Source organism: Manacus vitellinus, unplaced genomic scaffold (genome assembly GCF_001715985.3).
Source record: "Manacus vitellinus isolate BGI_N305 unplaced genomic scaffold, ASM171598v3 scaffold_6_pilon, whole genome shotgun sequence".
Classification (NCBI taxonomy): Eukaryota; Metazoa; Chordata; class Aves; order Passeriformes; family Pipridae; genus Manacus; species Manacus vitellinus.
In genome coordinates, this window is record NW_021940750.1 from 3,267,800 (window position 1) to 3,285,346 (window position 17,547).

Below are 17,547 nucleotides of genomic sequence, written 5' to 3' on the forward strand. Positions count from 1 at the left end.
TTTTTGATCAGTATACCCCTGATCTTTGCCTCTCTTTTTGGGCAAAGGGCTGGGAAGCAAGGTTCAGGGGTTGACATCATGTGTGATGCTCTGAAACTCAGGACTAAGCTCCAGTCTATTCAAATATATTAATGAAAGAACAGGTATGTAAGTTGGTGTCTGTTTGGTTTTCTGTTTTTCATAAAATGTTGCAATGCCCTCATATTTTTGACAGCAGTAGAGTGTGACCAAAAGATTTAGAGACTAATGAAAGGAAGAAGATAAGGTTCTGTGCATAAAAGATTCCTAAGGGTCTTTTTAGATTAGCAGTAACCCTAGGAGGGTTTCTGTTGGATGAAGTCCTCGGGTGCTAATTTTGCAGTCCCTTTCCTTTCCTCACTGGTCTGCAGGCAAGCTTCCGTAGCAGACTGACAAGGAGGGTGGAATGAGGCTGCAAATACTGGGGTGTTCAGAAGAGGAAGTTCAAATTTTCCCTCTCCTTTCCTTTGAAGACAGCTTTGGCATTGTTGTGAAAAGAAGGTGGAAATATAATACAATTAGCAGTTATTTGTTCCTTTGAAAAGAGGCCTGGATTGCCTTTTTTTTTTTCCTGTGCAGGGATATCTCAAGTCTGGCTTGGGCTGTGCTAGAATACCAGCACAGGATGGGTGGCTTCGTCTCTGTGTTCTGTGTACTTCCTTCAACCTGTGTTCTCAATTTTTAGAGGCATCTGTACTGTTGACTTGTGAATGGAATGGAAGAGAGACACTCAAGAAGTCTTGCAGTTGCTCTCCTGCTATTGTTGGGAGAATTGGCTCTCCAACATTGTGGTGTCCTTGGAGGACAATGTTGCTCGATTTGTAACATGTCACACATTTGGTGTTCTGCAAGCTAAATCTTCTTGCCTTGCCTTCACCCTGTGCCCATTGTGTCCCTGCAGCTCCACGGGAGTGTGAGGAAGATGAGTTCTCATGTCAGAATGGATACTGCATCCGCAGCCTGTGGCACTGTGATGGTGACAATGACTGTGGGGACAACAGTGATGAGCAGTGTGGTGAGTAATGTGGTTCTATAAGTACTGCCCTCCCATACTTTAAAAGGAGTTGTGCAGACTCCAACCTGTGCAGCTCTAGGATCCCTTGAGCATGGTGAAGACTGACAGCTGGCTTTTCTGGGCTGGGCTTGTGGGATATTCCATTCCATGGGCTGGCTGCTTGGGATCTCAGGCTATATGGCTTACCTGCAAGGTAAGAAAATCACTTGAGACCTTTTATTCCTTGACATTGTGACTTGTGAAGTCCCATTGGATTCCTTTTGAATCCAGCACTGTGTGTCAGTTAAATGAACAATGATGGTTTTGCTCAGGCCTTGCCTGACATGGGTATGTATGGCTTAATGAGAACTCTCATTTGTGGGTGCCCTAGGAGCTTCTGGAGGATGCTACAGTGATTTTCTGGGTACTCTCATAAAAGCCAAAGCTTTGTTTGCATTGCTGTCTCTGCAGATATGAGAAAGTGCTCAGAGAAGGAGTTCCGTTGCAGTGACGGCAGCTGCATAGCTGAGCACTGGTTCTGTGATGGTGACACAGACTGCAAGGATGGCTCAGATGAAGAGAATTGCCGTAAGTGCTCTCCTTCCTTTGTAACCACAGGAAATAGCCCTTTGGACCTGCACTTGTCTTGGGTTTTCTGCAGCAGAGATCAAAAACAAGTTAGTCCTGCCTGTACTGGCAGCTATGCTGTCTTCAGCTGCCTACCCCAGAGGGCACAAGAGAATGGTGTCTCTCTTGTGTTACCTCACAGGCATACTTTGTCCATGCCTCTCTGCTTCTCTGTTCCTTCTCATGGCTGTGACCTTGAGTCAGAGCAGGAGGCTTATGCTTTACTGAAGATAGCTCTATATAAAACTGTTGGAGCTGGAGGGCAGGGGGGAAGGGAAGACAACTATTCCCTTCTTTTTTCTTTTGTCTGACTCGTGACTGAAATTTTGGAAGAGGGGTGGTGCTCTGCTTATTGACGGCATCCTCAGGTACTGCACGCTACAGGGATTGCCTGCTTGCCCAGCTTCTTTTCACTTAGGTGCTTTCTGCAGGATGTTGCCCAAAAAGTGACTGACGGGGAAGGGAAGGGAAGGGCATGAGAAGCCACAACGTTTGTTTTCTCCTTCACAGGCTTGTAGCAAGTGGGACAGGAGTTTGTGTCCCTTCCTGACCCACACTGCCTGTCTTCTGTGTCAGTGAATGCTGTCTGTGTCTCTGGAACTTGCAGTGGTCCCTTCCCCCACCCTGCTCTCCTTTGATAGCATTTTGCAGAATTTGTTCTAGATAGCAGGAAACTTCAAAAGGCTCTGGGAGGGGGATCAGGGCCATCATCTCCTGAAGGGCAGGGGGAGTGGATACATGGGGGAGTTGTCTTTTATCTCTCCAGATAATGAGTTGGCAGGAAGCCAGGGGTTGCAAACGTTTCTGAGCCAGGAAAGGGCTCTAGGAGGAAGGGAGCCTTTTTCCCTCTCCTTTTCCCCTCTCCCTTGCCTGTCACTTCACTGAAGGCCATGGATAGACACTCGGGAAGGGAGGGGAGATGATCCAACGTTGCCTCCTATGGGAGTGGAGGGGCACCCCAGGACTGGTGCCCCTGCTTCTCTGAAGTGGAATGCTACTTCAGTCCTGACTGGCATTTGTCTCTATAAGGCATTTTAAGTAACTTGCTAAGAAGCTCAGTTTCGCTACTTCCTGTTCTTTTATCTTCTTCCATGTGGTTGTCATCTTTTCCTTATCTCCAGTCATGCTTATCATTCATCTAGGACAAGGTGGGACTGCACCGTTCTTTTTTTTTTGTTTTTTTTCTTTCTTTTTCTTTTGGGGATGTGTGTGTTATAACTGAATAATACAGCGTAATAATTTAAGTCACTGAATTAATTTTCTCCTCAAGGAGACCCAAACACTGCTTTCAGACTCCTTTGGTGAGGCACACGTGAACACACATTTTCGTATCCAGCTGCTGGACACTCATTGAATTAAAGCTCTGCAGGCTCTGCCAACTACTTCAGGTTGGAGAGACAGATGTAATTCACTTCCCAGACTATTCTTTCTTTTCAGTCTTTCTTTTATCTTTTGTTTAATAAATTTATTTTCAGAGCTCTTCAGTTGGGAGACTTGTATGCCTGAAATATACAGTTCATTCTCCAAAGAGTATGAGAAGAGGTGTCAGATTCTGTTGTGTGGGACTCAGAATATTTTCCATCCCTTCCCACTTAGTGTACTGCTGAACAGAGAACAGTAGGCAAATCCTTGACCATGAGTCTATTGGGTTTTGCCCAGAGTCATCTCTCTGACAGTGTTCCTTACTGAAAAGGCATGGTTGTTTTGGTGAGAGCTTGAGAGGAAAGGGAGGGGGAAATCCTCAAAGGTCAGGTGCAGACCTGGGCATCTTGCTGCTTGCTTCTTTCCTTTGGTCCTCAAGTGCTTATTTTTGTTAAAATTCTAAAGGAATCACTCCCTACTTTAACACTGCATTCTGACATTCCTCAATCCTTAATATAGAGCTACCCCAAAAGATGTCTCTGTTTTTCCATCTATTTTTGTATCTACCCTTTTCGGATTTAATAAGCAATTTAAACACTTTCTGGAGGTTACTAATACATAGTGTTTCAAGTATAAGATAGAACGTGACACTCTTGGATCCTCTTCCTTATTCATAGCTGTTTGCTTCTCTAGAATTTAATGGCTCTTGAAAAGTTAAATGTTTATAGACTAACATCCTGTGTAACTTTTTTTAAAATTATTTTTAGTGGATTGTCTGCATGGGTGTCTTTATATATAGGTTTAAGCTGCTTTTTAGTGAAGCAAAAGCAGCGTTCAAGTTCCTCTCAGTAATACAAGTCATGCAGAGATATGCAACAATGGCTAGTAATTTCTAACCCCCTTCCATTGAATACTTGCTAGTCCATTATTGGACTGAGAAGGTTGCTTCCCTGTCACCTCATACATTTTTTCTTTGATTCTCTTGTTAGCATCAGATGTTCCAGCTACCACCTGCAGCTTGGAGGAGTTCCAGTGTGCATATGGACGCTGCATCTTGGACATCTACCACTGTGATGGTGACGATGACTGTGGGGACTGGTCTGATGAATCTGACTGCTGTAAGTTAGTGCAGGGTGATGTGCTGGTCCAAGAATCTGAGTTGCAAACCTAAATGGATTTTACATTGGCTGGAGAGGGGTTGCAGTGTAGACAGCGATCTAATTGTTCACACATAAGCTGGCTCTTTCATTATTAGGATTTTTGTAACTCTTGAAAGTGAGATGAGAACTCTGTAGTTAGTGCACTTCTGCTTACAGGAATTAAAGCAGTTTCTGGGAGAAATCTATTCAGGACTAAGTTTCATAATAATGGAGGGTAAGGGGTACTGAGGAGCTTTGGGGATGTTACGTTGGTCTGAATTTGTTCTTTATATTTTTTACCATCTCTGCAGCATCTCACCAGCCTTGTCGCTCTGGAGAGTTCATGTGCAACAGTGGCTTGTGCATTAATGCTGGCTGGAGGTGTGATGGAGACTTTGACTGTGATGACCAGTCAGATGAGAGGAACTGCAGTGAGTGCTGGAAACTGGTGGAAGCATTCAGTTTCTGTGGATGCAAAAGAGTGTTTGGGACTCTTAGCTTTGTAATTGGGTCACTTCTGATCCTTCTTGCTTTTCTGGTCCCTCAGCTACATCTATGTGCACAGCTGACCAGTTCCGCTGTAAGTCAGGGCGCTGTGTCCGTCTGTCCTGGCGTTGTGATGGGGAAGATGACTGCTCCGACAACAGTGACGAGGAGAACTGTGAGAACACAGGTTTGGCCTGCTGCCTTACTGCTTAATAGCTAATATTTCCATCCTCAAGGTAATAGGTGGTGAAGTCTCTTTTGGATTGCTTCAGTGTGTTCAGCCTAGAGTTTCTGCCCTTCCCAAAGAATGGGATTTGTGGTCTGTCTTACATGTTTGCAAACTTGTGGAAGTCTGTGTGCTTGAACTACTTTAGATGATGGTGTTTTCTGGTCAAGTATCAGATCCCTCTGTCTTCCTATCCTGTCCCTACACTGTGAATTACCACAGAGCTCTGAGACTATTGCATTCAGACTTGGAAACATTAATAATGTGCACTGTTACTACCTTTGTCAGATGGACTGTGTCTAACTTACATGTTCTAGATAGTTTGGGATAGCTTTCGTGCCACATTTTGAAATTGCAGAGCAATTCTAGCAGGCAATGGGATCAAAAAGGATGTTTAGTGGAAGGGAAGAGTAAAGCCTTTGTTTTAGAGGTTAAGGGTGTCAGTTTTCCTCTTAGATGTTTGCTCAGGAGTCACTTTTTCTGGTAATCATTTCACATATCGCCATTCTTTTGTGTGATAATGGTTATAGAGAAATGGAGAGTTTCAACAGACTCTAGTGCTGTGGTAGGATTCAGGGAATGTCTATAATCTTCTCTTTTCCTTAATGCCTTCAGGATGCCTAAAGGCCTTGCTGAGCAATAGTGTGTATTGATCCATCCATTTATCCTAGTGAGTGGAGCCCAGCTAGGTGTATTGACCCTTCTGGATCAGTGTATTCTAACCAGAATTTAGAGGTGACAAAATGGATTTGTGGCACTGTACCCCTTGTTTTGGGGCGGGCTGTTGCGGAGCGAAGTGTGAATGTTCTACAAGGATAGCTAAGTTCAGAGGACCTGGACAAGCACACTTTGTAGCCATTTGAGAGCAGCTGCTTCAGACTGGTCAGCTGTCATAAGCATCAGTGTGGTGATCCTGGAAAAAGCAATTGTACTTAAAGACCAACTGGTAACCCTGTTTTCTCATCCTGATAAAAAAAGTACTTAGAGGTACTGAAAGAACAGTTGCCACCCAGAAGCCAAGTCAAGCTTCCAGAGCCTGAAATTCAACTTTTCCACCTCAAACCAATCCCAAGGTGGTTGAGTACAGCTATTGTTACTGTAAGGTTAGTTGTGCAGTTCTGCTTTAGGTCTATGGTGACAGTCAGGAGGTAAAAATTAAATTGAGACTTCCAAGCAGAATGTGTATTGACTCATCTAAGTGACATACTGTGGTGTCCCAATGTCAGTAGCAAGAGGTAAAATCTTCTTGGTTTTAGAAAAGAATTGTATTTTTATTGGCCACAGAGAGAAGACTCCTAAAATAATGTGATCAACTGATGTAAGTAAGGATCTTCATGTGCAATATTGACAAATTAAGTTCAAGTTTCATCATCCTTCATATTAAGTATTTCTGTGCTCTGGAAAGTGAATCTGCATGTGATTTGGTTTTATGTTCCCAGTTGGGGTGTCCATTAGTTCTTAACTGTATTTGTTATCTCATAACTACTCTTTTCCATGCTGCTTACATGCAGTCTACCAGTCTTATTGTTTCTTTGCTGGTAACTGTCCTGTTATCTTCCTAAGATTATCAGGGGGTGATGATTTGGGAACTGCTAACCAAGTCAGCTTAAGAGGTACAGAAAATAAGAGGCAACAGGACAGTGCAGTTATTGCTGAAGAAACAATCAGATTGGTAAAGTACCTACAAACAGTATTACTTTACTTACAAGAATTCTGTACAGTCTCTGTACCAACAGCAGAAGTTTAAGCGTGTAGCTTGTGTGAAATCCTGTTGCCTGAGCTCAGATTTTAAGGATGCATGTAAATCTCATTCCAAGTCCAGCACAGTGCAGTTAGGGCTGGACAAGATGCTCCTCCCTAGGCAGGCTTAAGATCCATAGCCATGCTAGGGTGACAGATCAGATGATTAAAGTGAAGAACTGACTCTTCCTTTTTACACACTGAGTAGGATTGTAGAATCTGGAACCAAAGGGAGCTATACCAGGGCCTTCTGGTCATTCTGAGAGAAACTAATTAGCTGAACTTCACAGTAAAGCAACAATGGACTCAGACTGGAGGAGAGTTTGCAGGCCTGCAAATCAGCATAAAGATAGGTGGAACAGTAAGTTGTGTGAGATGAGCTGAATTCAAGGAAAGAGGAAGTCATGGATTTGTGTTCATATGAAAAGCTTGTAACAAATCTTATAAAATGTTCTGTATCCTTTTCTTCACTGTGGCAGTAAGCTGTGGTGTGCTACTTTCCCCTCCTATTGCAGGCACCCCTCAGTGTGCCTCAGACCAGTTTCTGTGTGGGAATGGGCGTTGTATTGGCCAGAGGAAGCTGTGCAATGGAGCAAATGATTGTGAAGATGGCAGTGATGAGAGCCCACATCAAAACTGCCGTAAGTCCTCTCAAGTTCAGTCTTAAACACAAATGGAGCCACTGTAATGTATGGGAGTCAATCTGTTGTTACTGAGGAACAGTAAGAAAGCAAGCCTGGACTGTGATAATGGGAGAGAGTTGAAGACTGAGGAAAAAGGCCTTTGTGGTTTTGCCAGTTACAGGCTGCACACAAGGAATAATGAGAAGAAGATTATGATCTCAAATATCAATGTTTGTCTGCAGAGACAGTGAATCCTAAAAACATGTTATTCTGAGCTCTGTTGTCCGGTTTAGTAGTGGCCTGCAGAGGATTGTGAAGAGGAAACTTCCAGCACAGCCTGTGTCCTCTCTGTCTCGCTCAGCCTGGTTTGAAGGGTGACTGCTGCCTAACAGCTGAGGGCAAAAGCAGCTGCCTTGTGGTTTCAGCTCAGTTATCTTCACGTGTTCCTTTTGCAGGTCCACGAACAGGGGAGGAGAATTGCAATGTGAACAATGGTGGCTGTGCTCAGAAGTGCCAGATGGTACGAGGGATGGTGCAGTGCACTTGCCACACAGGTTACAGGCTCCTGGAAGATGGCCGATCATGCCAAGGTGGGCTTTTGGAGCAGTAGCCTCCTCCCTACTGCTTTGATACGTCTGAAATTGATGGCTATGACAGGGCGCAAATCAGAGCGTGAAAGCATTAAGCAAGCTATAGATGAGATTGCCTGCTTTGTTGATGATCTATGTAATAGTAACTTTCTCCCTTTCTCTGTAACATGCAGATGTGAATGAATGTGCTGAGGAAGGTTACTGCAGCCAAGGCTGTACCAACAGTGAAGGAGGCTTCCAGTGCTGGTGCGAGCAAGGCTACGAGCTGCGACCTGACAAGCGTAGCTGCAAAGCTCTAGGTAAAGGGGAGTTCAACCTGCCAACACAACTGGGGTGTGTGTGTTGGTCCAGTTCTCATAATTATGTCTCTAATGCTTTATTGGCAGCATTGTGCTATACACCAAGCCAACATGTGAGCAAAAGGAAGTACCTGGATTTGTATTAGATATGCCCAGGTTGTTGGTGAATGCCTGTGAAAATTTTGTGTGATTTTTGACTACTGTTTCCTTTCCCTGTCAGCAGAAGAGCCCCCTTAGCTTCTTTTCCTAGTCCCTTGTCATTCCTGGTGACCCAGACCCTGGGACAAAACCAGCTTTCTGTATCTATTCAGGAAATGTCTTAACCTTTCCAGTCAGTGATGTTATGTCACACCTGCTTGTGGTTTGACCTTTGATGCTGGTCACCAATCCTGAATGCTGTGAATGGCTGCTGTGTGGACATCTGCCTTTTTTTTTTGAAGACGTCTATACACTTGTTTAACTTTATTCCTCTAATGTAGGAGCTGAGGAATTAGAAATTCCATTTAAAGTCTTAAGATGTTAGGATGTTGATACTGTTTTGGGGTTTTTTTTCTCTGCTGTGGAAGTACCTGCTGAGTTTATATCTGGCTGAGGCACATTTCAGCTGTGTCCTGTCTGTGGTAGAAGATGTAGTAGAGCATGTGTTTGCATGGCTAGTAGATGGATATAGTTAAAAAACCACTGTTGTCCAGCTGCCAAATGGCTGCCTAGTGGTATGGTTTCAGAGGTTGAGATGAGGCGGCTTAGGTGGGACCTGGCATGATTACTTCTTGCTGAGTTAATGTTTGCCAAAAGGTTTAAAACTGCTCATCTTTGAGTTGTTGAGGATGTGGAAACAGCTCTCTGAAGTGTTTTGCATTTGGGGGTTGATTTCTTGCTGCCAGTACTGCAAAACTATGTTCTGGGACTTGGTGCAGAGGGAATGGTACACAGGACCCTGTCAAATACTCTAATGCTGTCCTTCTGTGTATTCTTAGGGCCAGAGCCAGTGCTGCTCTTTGCCAATCGAATTGATATCCGACAAGTGTTGCCTCATCGCTCAGAGTATACGCTGCTCCTGAACAACCTGGAAAATGCCATTGCCCTTGACTTCCACCACAGCAAGGAGCTGGTGTTTTGGTCTGATGTCACGCTTGATCGCATCATGAGGGCCAATCTGAATGGTAGCAATGTGGAAGAGGTGGTTTCCACAGGGCTGGAGAGCCCAGGTGCGTCACCACAAAAAAGGCAACAGCCTGGGGTGGGTGAGTGGAGAAAAGTGGGTACCCAGCATTCAAAATGAAGTGAATCCCCCTGAGCAAGGGTATGGGTTGGATGGAATAGGTGTAAGATGAGTGTCCCACTGGAGTTAATCTTGGCTGGCAAGGAGGACTGAACTGGGCCTCTTCTGAAGTGGAGAGAAAAAGGGAACTATTTTTTTGTGCTGATGCATGGTTTCATTCTGTGCTTAATTCTCTCTTGGAGATAGGTGGACTTGCTATTGACTGGATCCATGACAAATTATACTGGACAGACTCTGGGACATCTCGAATTGAAGTAGCAAACTTGGATGGCACTCACAGGAAAGTGCTTTTGTGGCAGAACCTGGAGAAGCCACGAGCAATTGCCCTACATCCTATGGAGGGGTAAGTGAAAATGTAGGACCCCAATGAGCCCTCCATGCACGTGCTTCCAAGTGAGCATTGAAAATCCCATTCTTGGTCACAAAGGTTGCCTCTGGGCTCAAGCCTTCATTTGGTACTGTGAGTCTGGGGAACCTGGCAATACTGGGAGCCTTCAGAGCCTTAATCCTGCTCTGGATCCTTCAGCTTTCAGCGGCTTGAAAGGGCTGGGTGTTACTTTGCTGGCCGTCCCTTCTCCCATGGCTGTGACCCAGTGTCATGTTCAAGGTCACAGGACTGACTGTTTTGCCCTGATAGGGAGTGATGCTGGGTGCAGTATGTGGGCCATGAGTTTTCTAGCCTGTCTCTCCCTGCCTCCTCCAGTACTATCTACTGGACTGACTGGGGCAACACTCCCCGTATTGAGTATTCCAACATGGATGGCTCTAACCGTCGCATCATTGCGGATACACACCTCTTCTGGCCCAATGGACTGACTATTGACTATGCAGGACATCGAATGTACTGGGTGGATGCCAAACATCATGTCATTGAGAGGGCTGACCTCGATGGGCGGAACAGGAAGGCTGTTATTAGCCAAGGTGAGTAAAAGGGCTATCTATATACTCTCTACAGGGAATGCTCTCTGCAGTAAAGACAGTGGAGTAGCACAGTGCTACTCTGAGTTTCAGAGACACTGGCTCCTGCTTCTGTGCTTGTTTCCTGTTCTTTCACTGTGGAATGAATTCTGCCACCACTGAGGGATAGGGTTTGCTACCCAGTTATCAGTGGCCTCATCAAAAGGAATGTGGCCAGCAGGTTGAAGGAGGTGATTCTCACTGTCTACTCTGCTCTTGTGAAACCCCACCTGGAGTGCTGCATGAGTTCTGATGTCTCCAACATAGGAAAGACATGGAACTGTTGGGGCAAGTCCAGAGGAGGACCACAAAGTTGATAAGAGGATTGGAGCACCTCCCATGCAAAGACAGGCTGAGGAAGTTGGGGTTGTCCAGCCTGGAGAAGAGAAGGTTGTGTGGAAACCGTGTCGCAGTCTTCCAGTACCTGAAGAGGGCCTACTGGGAAGCCAGAGAGGGACTCTTCACCAGGAGCTGTAGTGATAGGGCAAGGAGTAATGGATACAATTTGAAAGAGGGGAAATATAGGTTAGATATTAGGAAGATATTTTTTACCGTGAAGGTGGTTAGACACTGGAACATATTAGCCAGAGAGGCTTGGGATACCCCAACCCTGGCAGTGTTCAAAGCCAGGTTGAATAAGGCCTTGAGCAACCTGATCTAGTGGAATGTGTCCCTGCCCATGGTGGGGGAGTTGGTACTAGATGATCTTTAAGGTCTCTTCCAACCCTTAACATTCTGTGATTCTGTGGTTATATGATAGCAGAGAGGAATTGTCTGTTATATTATTGTAAAGTGTATTTGAGCAGGTTGACTGTAGTAAAGCCTAAGGGGCAGTGGAAAGAGCTTTCCTTTGTCTCCCTGCTAGCCTGAGTCATGTTAGACCTGATTATATCCCTGTACTGGATGTCTTTTACAGGGCTCCCGCACCCATTTGCTATCACCGTGTTTGAGGACAGTCTGTATTGGACAGACTGGCACACCAAGAGCATCAACAGTGCCAACAAATTCACAGGCAAGAACCAGGAGATCATCCGCAACAAGCTCCACTTCCCTATGGACATTCACACACTTCATCCTCAGCGTCAGCCAGCAGGTAACTGCAGTGAGGGTAGAGACCCAGTTGAGCCACTAGAAGACCTGTAGGCACTCATCACCCTGTGGATCATCCACACGTGAGGCTGAACTCGCTACATGTGTGTCGGTACATCCCTGGCTGTGCCCAGGGCTGCTGCAGAACTGGCTCCACCGGCAGTTCTGCTGAGATCGCTCAGCCCCGGTAAATCGGAGTTGGGTGTTACCGCAGCTCCCCCTGCTGACACTGGGGGTGGAGGCCTTTCAGTAGGAAATACCTCGGGCTTGTTTATGTAAGAGCTGTTTTGGGAGGGGGCAAAAGCTCATAAGTGGTCATAGTAATGACTGACACCTCCCTGATTCGTCTTCAGTTGCTGTAATCTGCTCTAGAAGTGGATTTATTTAAATTTATTTTAAAATTGAGCCCTAAAAATAGAGTTAGTGCTCTAGTTTATACAGAATCACAGAATATGCTGAGTTGGAAGGGACTCACAAGGATCATCGAGTACAACTCTTAGCCCTGCACAGGACATCCCTGAGAGTCACACCATGTGCCTGAGAGCGTTGTCCAAGCGGTACTTGAGCTCTGTCATACGTTTCCTTATTGTCAATTAATTTCTGGGTAGATGAGTTACCATATCCTTGTGGGTTTTGACACCTCAGCTGATGTTTTTCCTCTTTTTGTTACTCTTTGTTTTATGCGTGGTTGTTTTTATGTTTGACTACTTGAGCAGGGAGAAACCGTTGTGGGGACAACAACGGGGGCTGTACTCACCTCTGCCTGCCAAGCAGCAAGGATTACACCTGTGCCTGCCCCACGGGCTTTCGCAAGACCAGCAGCCATGCCTGTGCCCAGAGTAAGTGAGGTGGGACCACAGTCTGCGTGCTCAGATGTTCTGTGGGTGGCAGAGGGTTGGCAGTGGGAGTAAGCATCAGCAGCACTTGCTTCCAAGGAGATGCAGCTGAGTAGACTGAGTTAGAAGTATTAAGGTCCCACCAGAGGATGCTTCACCTTTTTGATGCATTCCCCTGTTGTGCATTCTCATTGCCCTCACTAGGCTTTATGGGTGGGGACACAGAGAAACTCCATCCTTGGATCCTTATTTCAGGGCTGCTGTTGACACCGTGCTGCCTGACACAGCTGATTGTCTCCCTGAAGCTCCCATAAGAGCTGTGTCACTAATGGACAAAAAATTCAATCCCCTTCATTGGTGCAGTTTCTCTTTGTTTGCAACCAAATGAAAGAAGTAGACCAACTATTTCCTAGATTCTCAAGAGCTATTTTCAAATAGCATTTGGAGGGAGGTCTGTGCCATTCTTTGAAGAATATGGCTTTGTTTTCTCAGCATAGGTTACCCCCCAGGAGAGAGCTCACAAGTACTCTGTTCCCCCTTGCCCATCCACCCCACACATCCTCTCCCAGTGGTGTTTTGCTTCCAGTTAAAGAAAAAGGACCAAAGATTTGCCAATGAGAAATTATATAGGTGGTTAAGGTTGTGGATATATCAGGGAATTGTCTGTCTATCACTGTGTTGTTGAACTTAGAGAAATTAAAAGAAGACCTTTCGACCTTTGATCAGGTCTTGACAAGTTCCTGCTTTTTGCCCGAAGGATGGACATCCGTCGGATCAGCTTTGACACTGATGACCTGTCAGATGATGTCATCCCCCTTGCTGATGTTCGCAGTGCTGTGGCTCTAGACTGGGACTCAAAGGATGACTATGTGTACTGGACAGATGTTAGCACTGACTCAATCAGCCGAGCAAAATGGGATGGATCAAACCAGGAGGTACAGTGTTAACTATGTGTGGAGGTCATCTATCCAGGAGACTGCTTGAGCATCATATTTGAAGCTGCTGGGATACTCTGGCGTTTTAGGGCGCTGCAGTTCCTGGTGGATTTTTTGTAGTTTGCCTAGTTCTGGCTCAGAAAAGCCGTGAGATCACCAGACCCTTCATACACAGGTTTGGTGTATTTTCCTGCTTGTATAGGGACATGAAGCATGATGGCTGTGAGCTGCAGTCAATTCCTTTGTTGTAGCCCTAAAAATCTGAAGTATTAAATTCTGTGTTATGTTCTACATTTGGAATAAGAGTCATGCTCCTTGAGAATGCTTTTTGCACATGCCCTTAGGCTAATATTACTATAAATGAAGGGAACTGAGTTCAGCATTTGGATTTGCAGTTTGAACAGGCATGAAAAATAGATGTTTCTCCAAATGTAAGCCTTATTTGAACTTCTAAGTCCTTAATGGTCTCTCTTGTGTGGCTTTGCTCTGCTTGGGCTTTTGACTTTTGAAAGTTAACATTGTGAATGGGTAGTGCATTGGGCAAGTGCTTTTTCACTAAGGTCTAATTTCACTTAGGATCTTTTCTTTTTGTTTTTATTTAGGTTGTGGTGGACACTAGCCTGGAAAGTCCAGCTGGACTGGCAATTGACTGGGTCACCAACAAGCTGTACTGGACTGATGCAGGTACTGGGGTCCTCTGCTTTATCTAGACTTCTGTCTTCCTTATTAGTCAAGAAAACTGAAAATCAACTGTGTAGTTGTATCTGTCTCATTCCAAATTTGTCTGTTTCTGTGTAGCAAAAAAATCTCAATTTCATCTCGTGCTTGTAACAAAGTGTGAATTGAGGTGCAACCCTTAGTTTATTTCTCTTTGCAGTACCCCCAGTACTAATTCTGTAGAAAGATTTATAGTAGAAGTCAGTCATCACTGTTGTCTTGCTGCAGAGCTTGTGATCGTGTGTGTTTATGTATATTCCAACAGCGTATCTTGGGGTGCAGCAGGTAGTATTTGGAGGATGTTCCCTTGCTGGAGAGTCATAGTTTAGAGAGACATAGGGAAGATTATTCTTTTCTAGCTGTTCTCTCACACCTGTGTAGACACCTTGGGGGCTTAGGAAGGAGCTGGTTTATATTCACACAGGACTCCACATGAGTAACAGCTACAGAGGTGACTTGAGAGAATGGAAAGTGACACTTTGAGCCCCATTTCTTACCTATTTTCTGGCTATGAACAGAGGCGAATGGAAGGGGAAGAATGCATTGTTGTATGGATTTTTTTTTTGCCTTAGCTCTTGCAATTCCAAGGTCTTTGATCTCTTTGTCATTTTCTCTCTTGATTTTTGTAGGAACAGATCGGATAGAAGTCTCCAACACAGATGGGACCATGAGAACAGTTCTGATCTGGGAAAATTTAGACAGACCTAGAGATATTGTGGTGGACCCTGTTGGAGGGTGAGAGATTCTTTCTTCTGGGATGACACAGCAATTCTTGCATGTCTGAAGATGTTCAGTTTCTTTGGTTTTGTGCAATTGCTTTTCTCACTGGTGCCGTTGTTCTACAACCTGACAAAGACTGAAACTAGAGACCTGATTTTAGATACTAATGGAACAAGATAGGCAGGGATGATTGCCTGTTGTGTTGTGCTGTACAGCTTGCAGCAGCTGGCTGGTATTTTCATTTGTTTATCCTGGGGATGTAATAGCTAAAGATGTGCTACAAAAACTGTTGAGAATGAAGCCCATGTATGTTGAATTTGTATTCAAGCTCTATGCTTATCAATTATAGTCAGAAGGATATCCTCAGACCTTGTGGAGGTGGGGATAGGATGGATAGGAAAAAGCTTGCCAGCTGTTGCTTTAGAAGTGTTGGAGGTCTTCAATGAAAGTGTGCTATTCTTTCCTTGTCTTCCTGGAAGACAAATGCAACAAGAGTGTAAAGGGCCAATGGTGGAGACTGGTAAATAATTGGTTTATTTTTAGACCTTTACCTATTTTCTTGAACCTTTTCCTACATATTCTACTTAGGCCAGCCCATGGGCAGTAGAAGGTATATAAATTTGGGTATGATCGTAGGTATATTACAAGAACCCAAGGCTGGACATGAGTACTGCTAGGGCCTGAAGTCACCAGGCTCTCTTGCATCTCTGTAATGCTGCCTAGCTGTAGAGGCAGTGAAAAAGTGTGGACATTTCATTTCTCTCTGGGCTTCTTTTCAGGTTCATGTACTGGACTGACTGGGGAGCCAACCCAAAAATTGAATGTGCTGGTATGGATGCCTCAAACCGCTTGGTGATCATTTCCTCCAACCTGACATGGCCTAATGGCTTGGCCATTGACTATGAATCGCAGCGCTTGTACTGGGCAGATGCAGGCATGAAGACCATCGAATATGCCAGTCTGGATGGAAGCAACAGGAAGGTAAGGAAGCCATCTTTGATGAGGAAGTCTGGGAGCCTGAGGTGTAAGTCCTAGAGCACAGAGTGCTGATGGCCCCTGCCTCTTTTTCCAGTTGAAAGGGAAATTTACAAATCAAAGCACACAGCTGCTTTCACTGGGAGAGAAGAGCTCCCTTTCAATTGCAAACTGTAATGGAAGCTCCTTTTGAGCGCTAACATTGCCTCATCACTCTCCTTTTGCTGTGACTGTATGTTATGATGTTGAGAGGGGGCAAGGGAAGCCTCTTCTCCTTAGTGACTTCTTAGTAATATTTTTTTGGGGGGGGCCTGGGGGCAATCTGACCAGGTGCTGATTGGGAGCAATCTGCCTCACCCCTTTGGACTTACTCTTTATGGCGAGAGAATCTACTGGACAGACTGGCAGGCCAAAAGCATCCAGAGCGCAGATAGACAGACTGGGCAGTCTCGAAAAACGCTGCAGGACAATCTGGAGAATCTTATGGATATTCATGTTTTCCATCGGCACAGGCCACAAGGTACAGAGCTCACCCCAAGCCACACTAAGCTGAGAGCTTGCTCAGGCTCTGCTGTGTGGCACTTCTCTTCTGCAAGAAGCTGACCTGTCAGCCCTCATTGTCTAAAGTGTCTGTGTGGAATATGAAAGCATGAGAGTTAACTCTCAACTTGATGTTTAAGGGCATTCTAGAATGCATTTCTATAGCTGTTGCATCCCTTTTTTGGGCAAGTGCCACTGGCTCATGGATTTCTTATTCTCTTTTCTATAGTACACACAGCTTGTGAAGTTAGCAATGGAGGCTGCAGTCACTTGTGCCTTTTGGCACCACTTCCAAAAGGTTATAGCTGTACCTGCCCTACAGGGATCAACCTGCAATCTGATGGCAAGACCTGCTCCCCTGGTGAGTCCTCTCTGTAGAATCCTCATTGCAGTTTTGTATCACAGCTACATTTTGCCTCTGCCTTGTTAGAGAACAAAGTTCACTTTTATGTGCTTACCTACTTTACACCTTGAAAAACCCATTTGGTGCCTGTACCTTCAATTTGAGTGGAATTACTGTGGAGAAACTTACTGGTTACTGGATTGATGAAGAAAAATTTTTTCTTGGAATTTTGTTGGGCAACTAAACCAGATGCCACATTTTTCCCCATACTTTTGCCCTAATCTTAAGGTGAATTCTTTAATTGCAAGGTACTATATTCTTTAATAGGTCTGATTGCACTCCTCCCATCGACACACATTTGGAGGACTCTTTTAGTGGAAGGCACTTGGCTTCAGGCCATGATACATCCACTTTTTCTCTTTAGTGGGAAAAAAATGACTCCTAATTCCCATTTCTCACGCATATTAGAAGTAACTCTTGTAAGAGTGCACTGCTTTTCAACTTGGATGTAAAGAAGCATTAAATGATGCTCAGTAAAGCTTCTGTACACAGACTGTCCATAAGCCAAGATCTGCCTGAGATGCTTTCCCTTTTCCACTGAAGTGGATGTAACCTCCAGAATTTAATAGATACAATTGACTGAACTTGTTCCTTGCTGATACCTCTTCATTTTCAACTCTACAGGAATGACCAGTTTTCTGATCTTTGCCAGAAGGACTGACGTCCGGATGGTCTCCCTGGATATCCCCTACTTTGCAGATGTTGTTGTCTCAGTCAATGTCACCATGAAGAACACCATTGCTATTGGTGTGGATCCTCGTGAAGGTCTGAACTGCTTAGTTTATCTGACTGTGTTTGAAAGGCAACAAGTGACTTCATATCTAAATGTCTGAGTAAACACCCAGACACAGATCTTACTGTAGTTTATGGATTTGGGTAGGTTTGGTTTTTTTCTAGTATGTGCTGCAAATAATTGCTTCCCAATAAGGAAAGGAATATCCTTATAGGAAAACAGAGAACTCCAAAACCATGGAAAAATGCTCCTGCTG

General features: G+C 44.7%; 1 protein-coding gene across 3 annotated transcripts in view; it reads left to right on the forward strand.

Moving 5' to 3' along the window:
* The window catches only part of LRP4 (LDL receptor related protein 4), an 87,692-nt gene that overhangs the window by 56,419 nt on the left and 13,726 nt on the right, over positions 1-17,547 (forward strand). For 2 of the 3 annotated variants that reach the window (XM_018082750.2, XM_029964174.1), the window contains exons 4-23: positions 920-1,033; positions 1,484-1,600; positions 3,991-4,119; positions 4,452-4,571; positions 4,688-4,813; positions 7,108-7,233; positions 7,671-7,805; positions 7,979-8,104; positions 9,082-9,312; positions 9,573-9,729; positions 10,090-10,307; positions 11,260-11,436; positions 12,146-12,271; positions 12,995-13,203; positions 13,806-13,887; positions 14,550-14,655; positions 15,420-15,621; positions 15,946-16,135; positions 16,385-16,516; positions 17,183-17,323. In XM_018082750.2, the coding sequence (XP_017938239.1) occupies positions 920-1,033; positions 1,484-1,600; positions 3,991-4,119; positions 4,452-4,571; positions 4,688-4,813; positions 7,108-7,233; positions 7,671-7,805; positions 7,979-8,104; positions 9,082-9,312; positions 9,573-9,729; positions 10,090-10,307; positions 11,260-11,436; positions 12,146-12,271; positions 12,995-13,203; positions 13,806-13,887; positions 14,550-14,655; positions 15,420-15,621; positions 15,946-16,135; positions 16,385-16,516; positions 17,183-17,323 (2,964 nt within the window). The remainder of the gene's footprint in view (positions 1-919; positions 1,034-1,483; positions 1,601-3,990; positions 4,120-4,451; positions 4,572-4,687; positions 4,814-7,107; positions 7,234-7,670; positions 7,806-7,978; positions 8,105-9,081; positions 9,313-9,572; positions 9,730-10,089; positions 10,308-11,259; positions 11,437-12,145; positions 12,272-12,994; positions 13,204-13,805; positions 13,888-14,549; positions 14,656-15,419; positions 15,622-15,945; positions 16,136-16,384; positions 16,517-17,182; positions 17,324-17,547) is intronic. The other variant, XM_018082751.2, reaches the window with a different exon arrangement.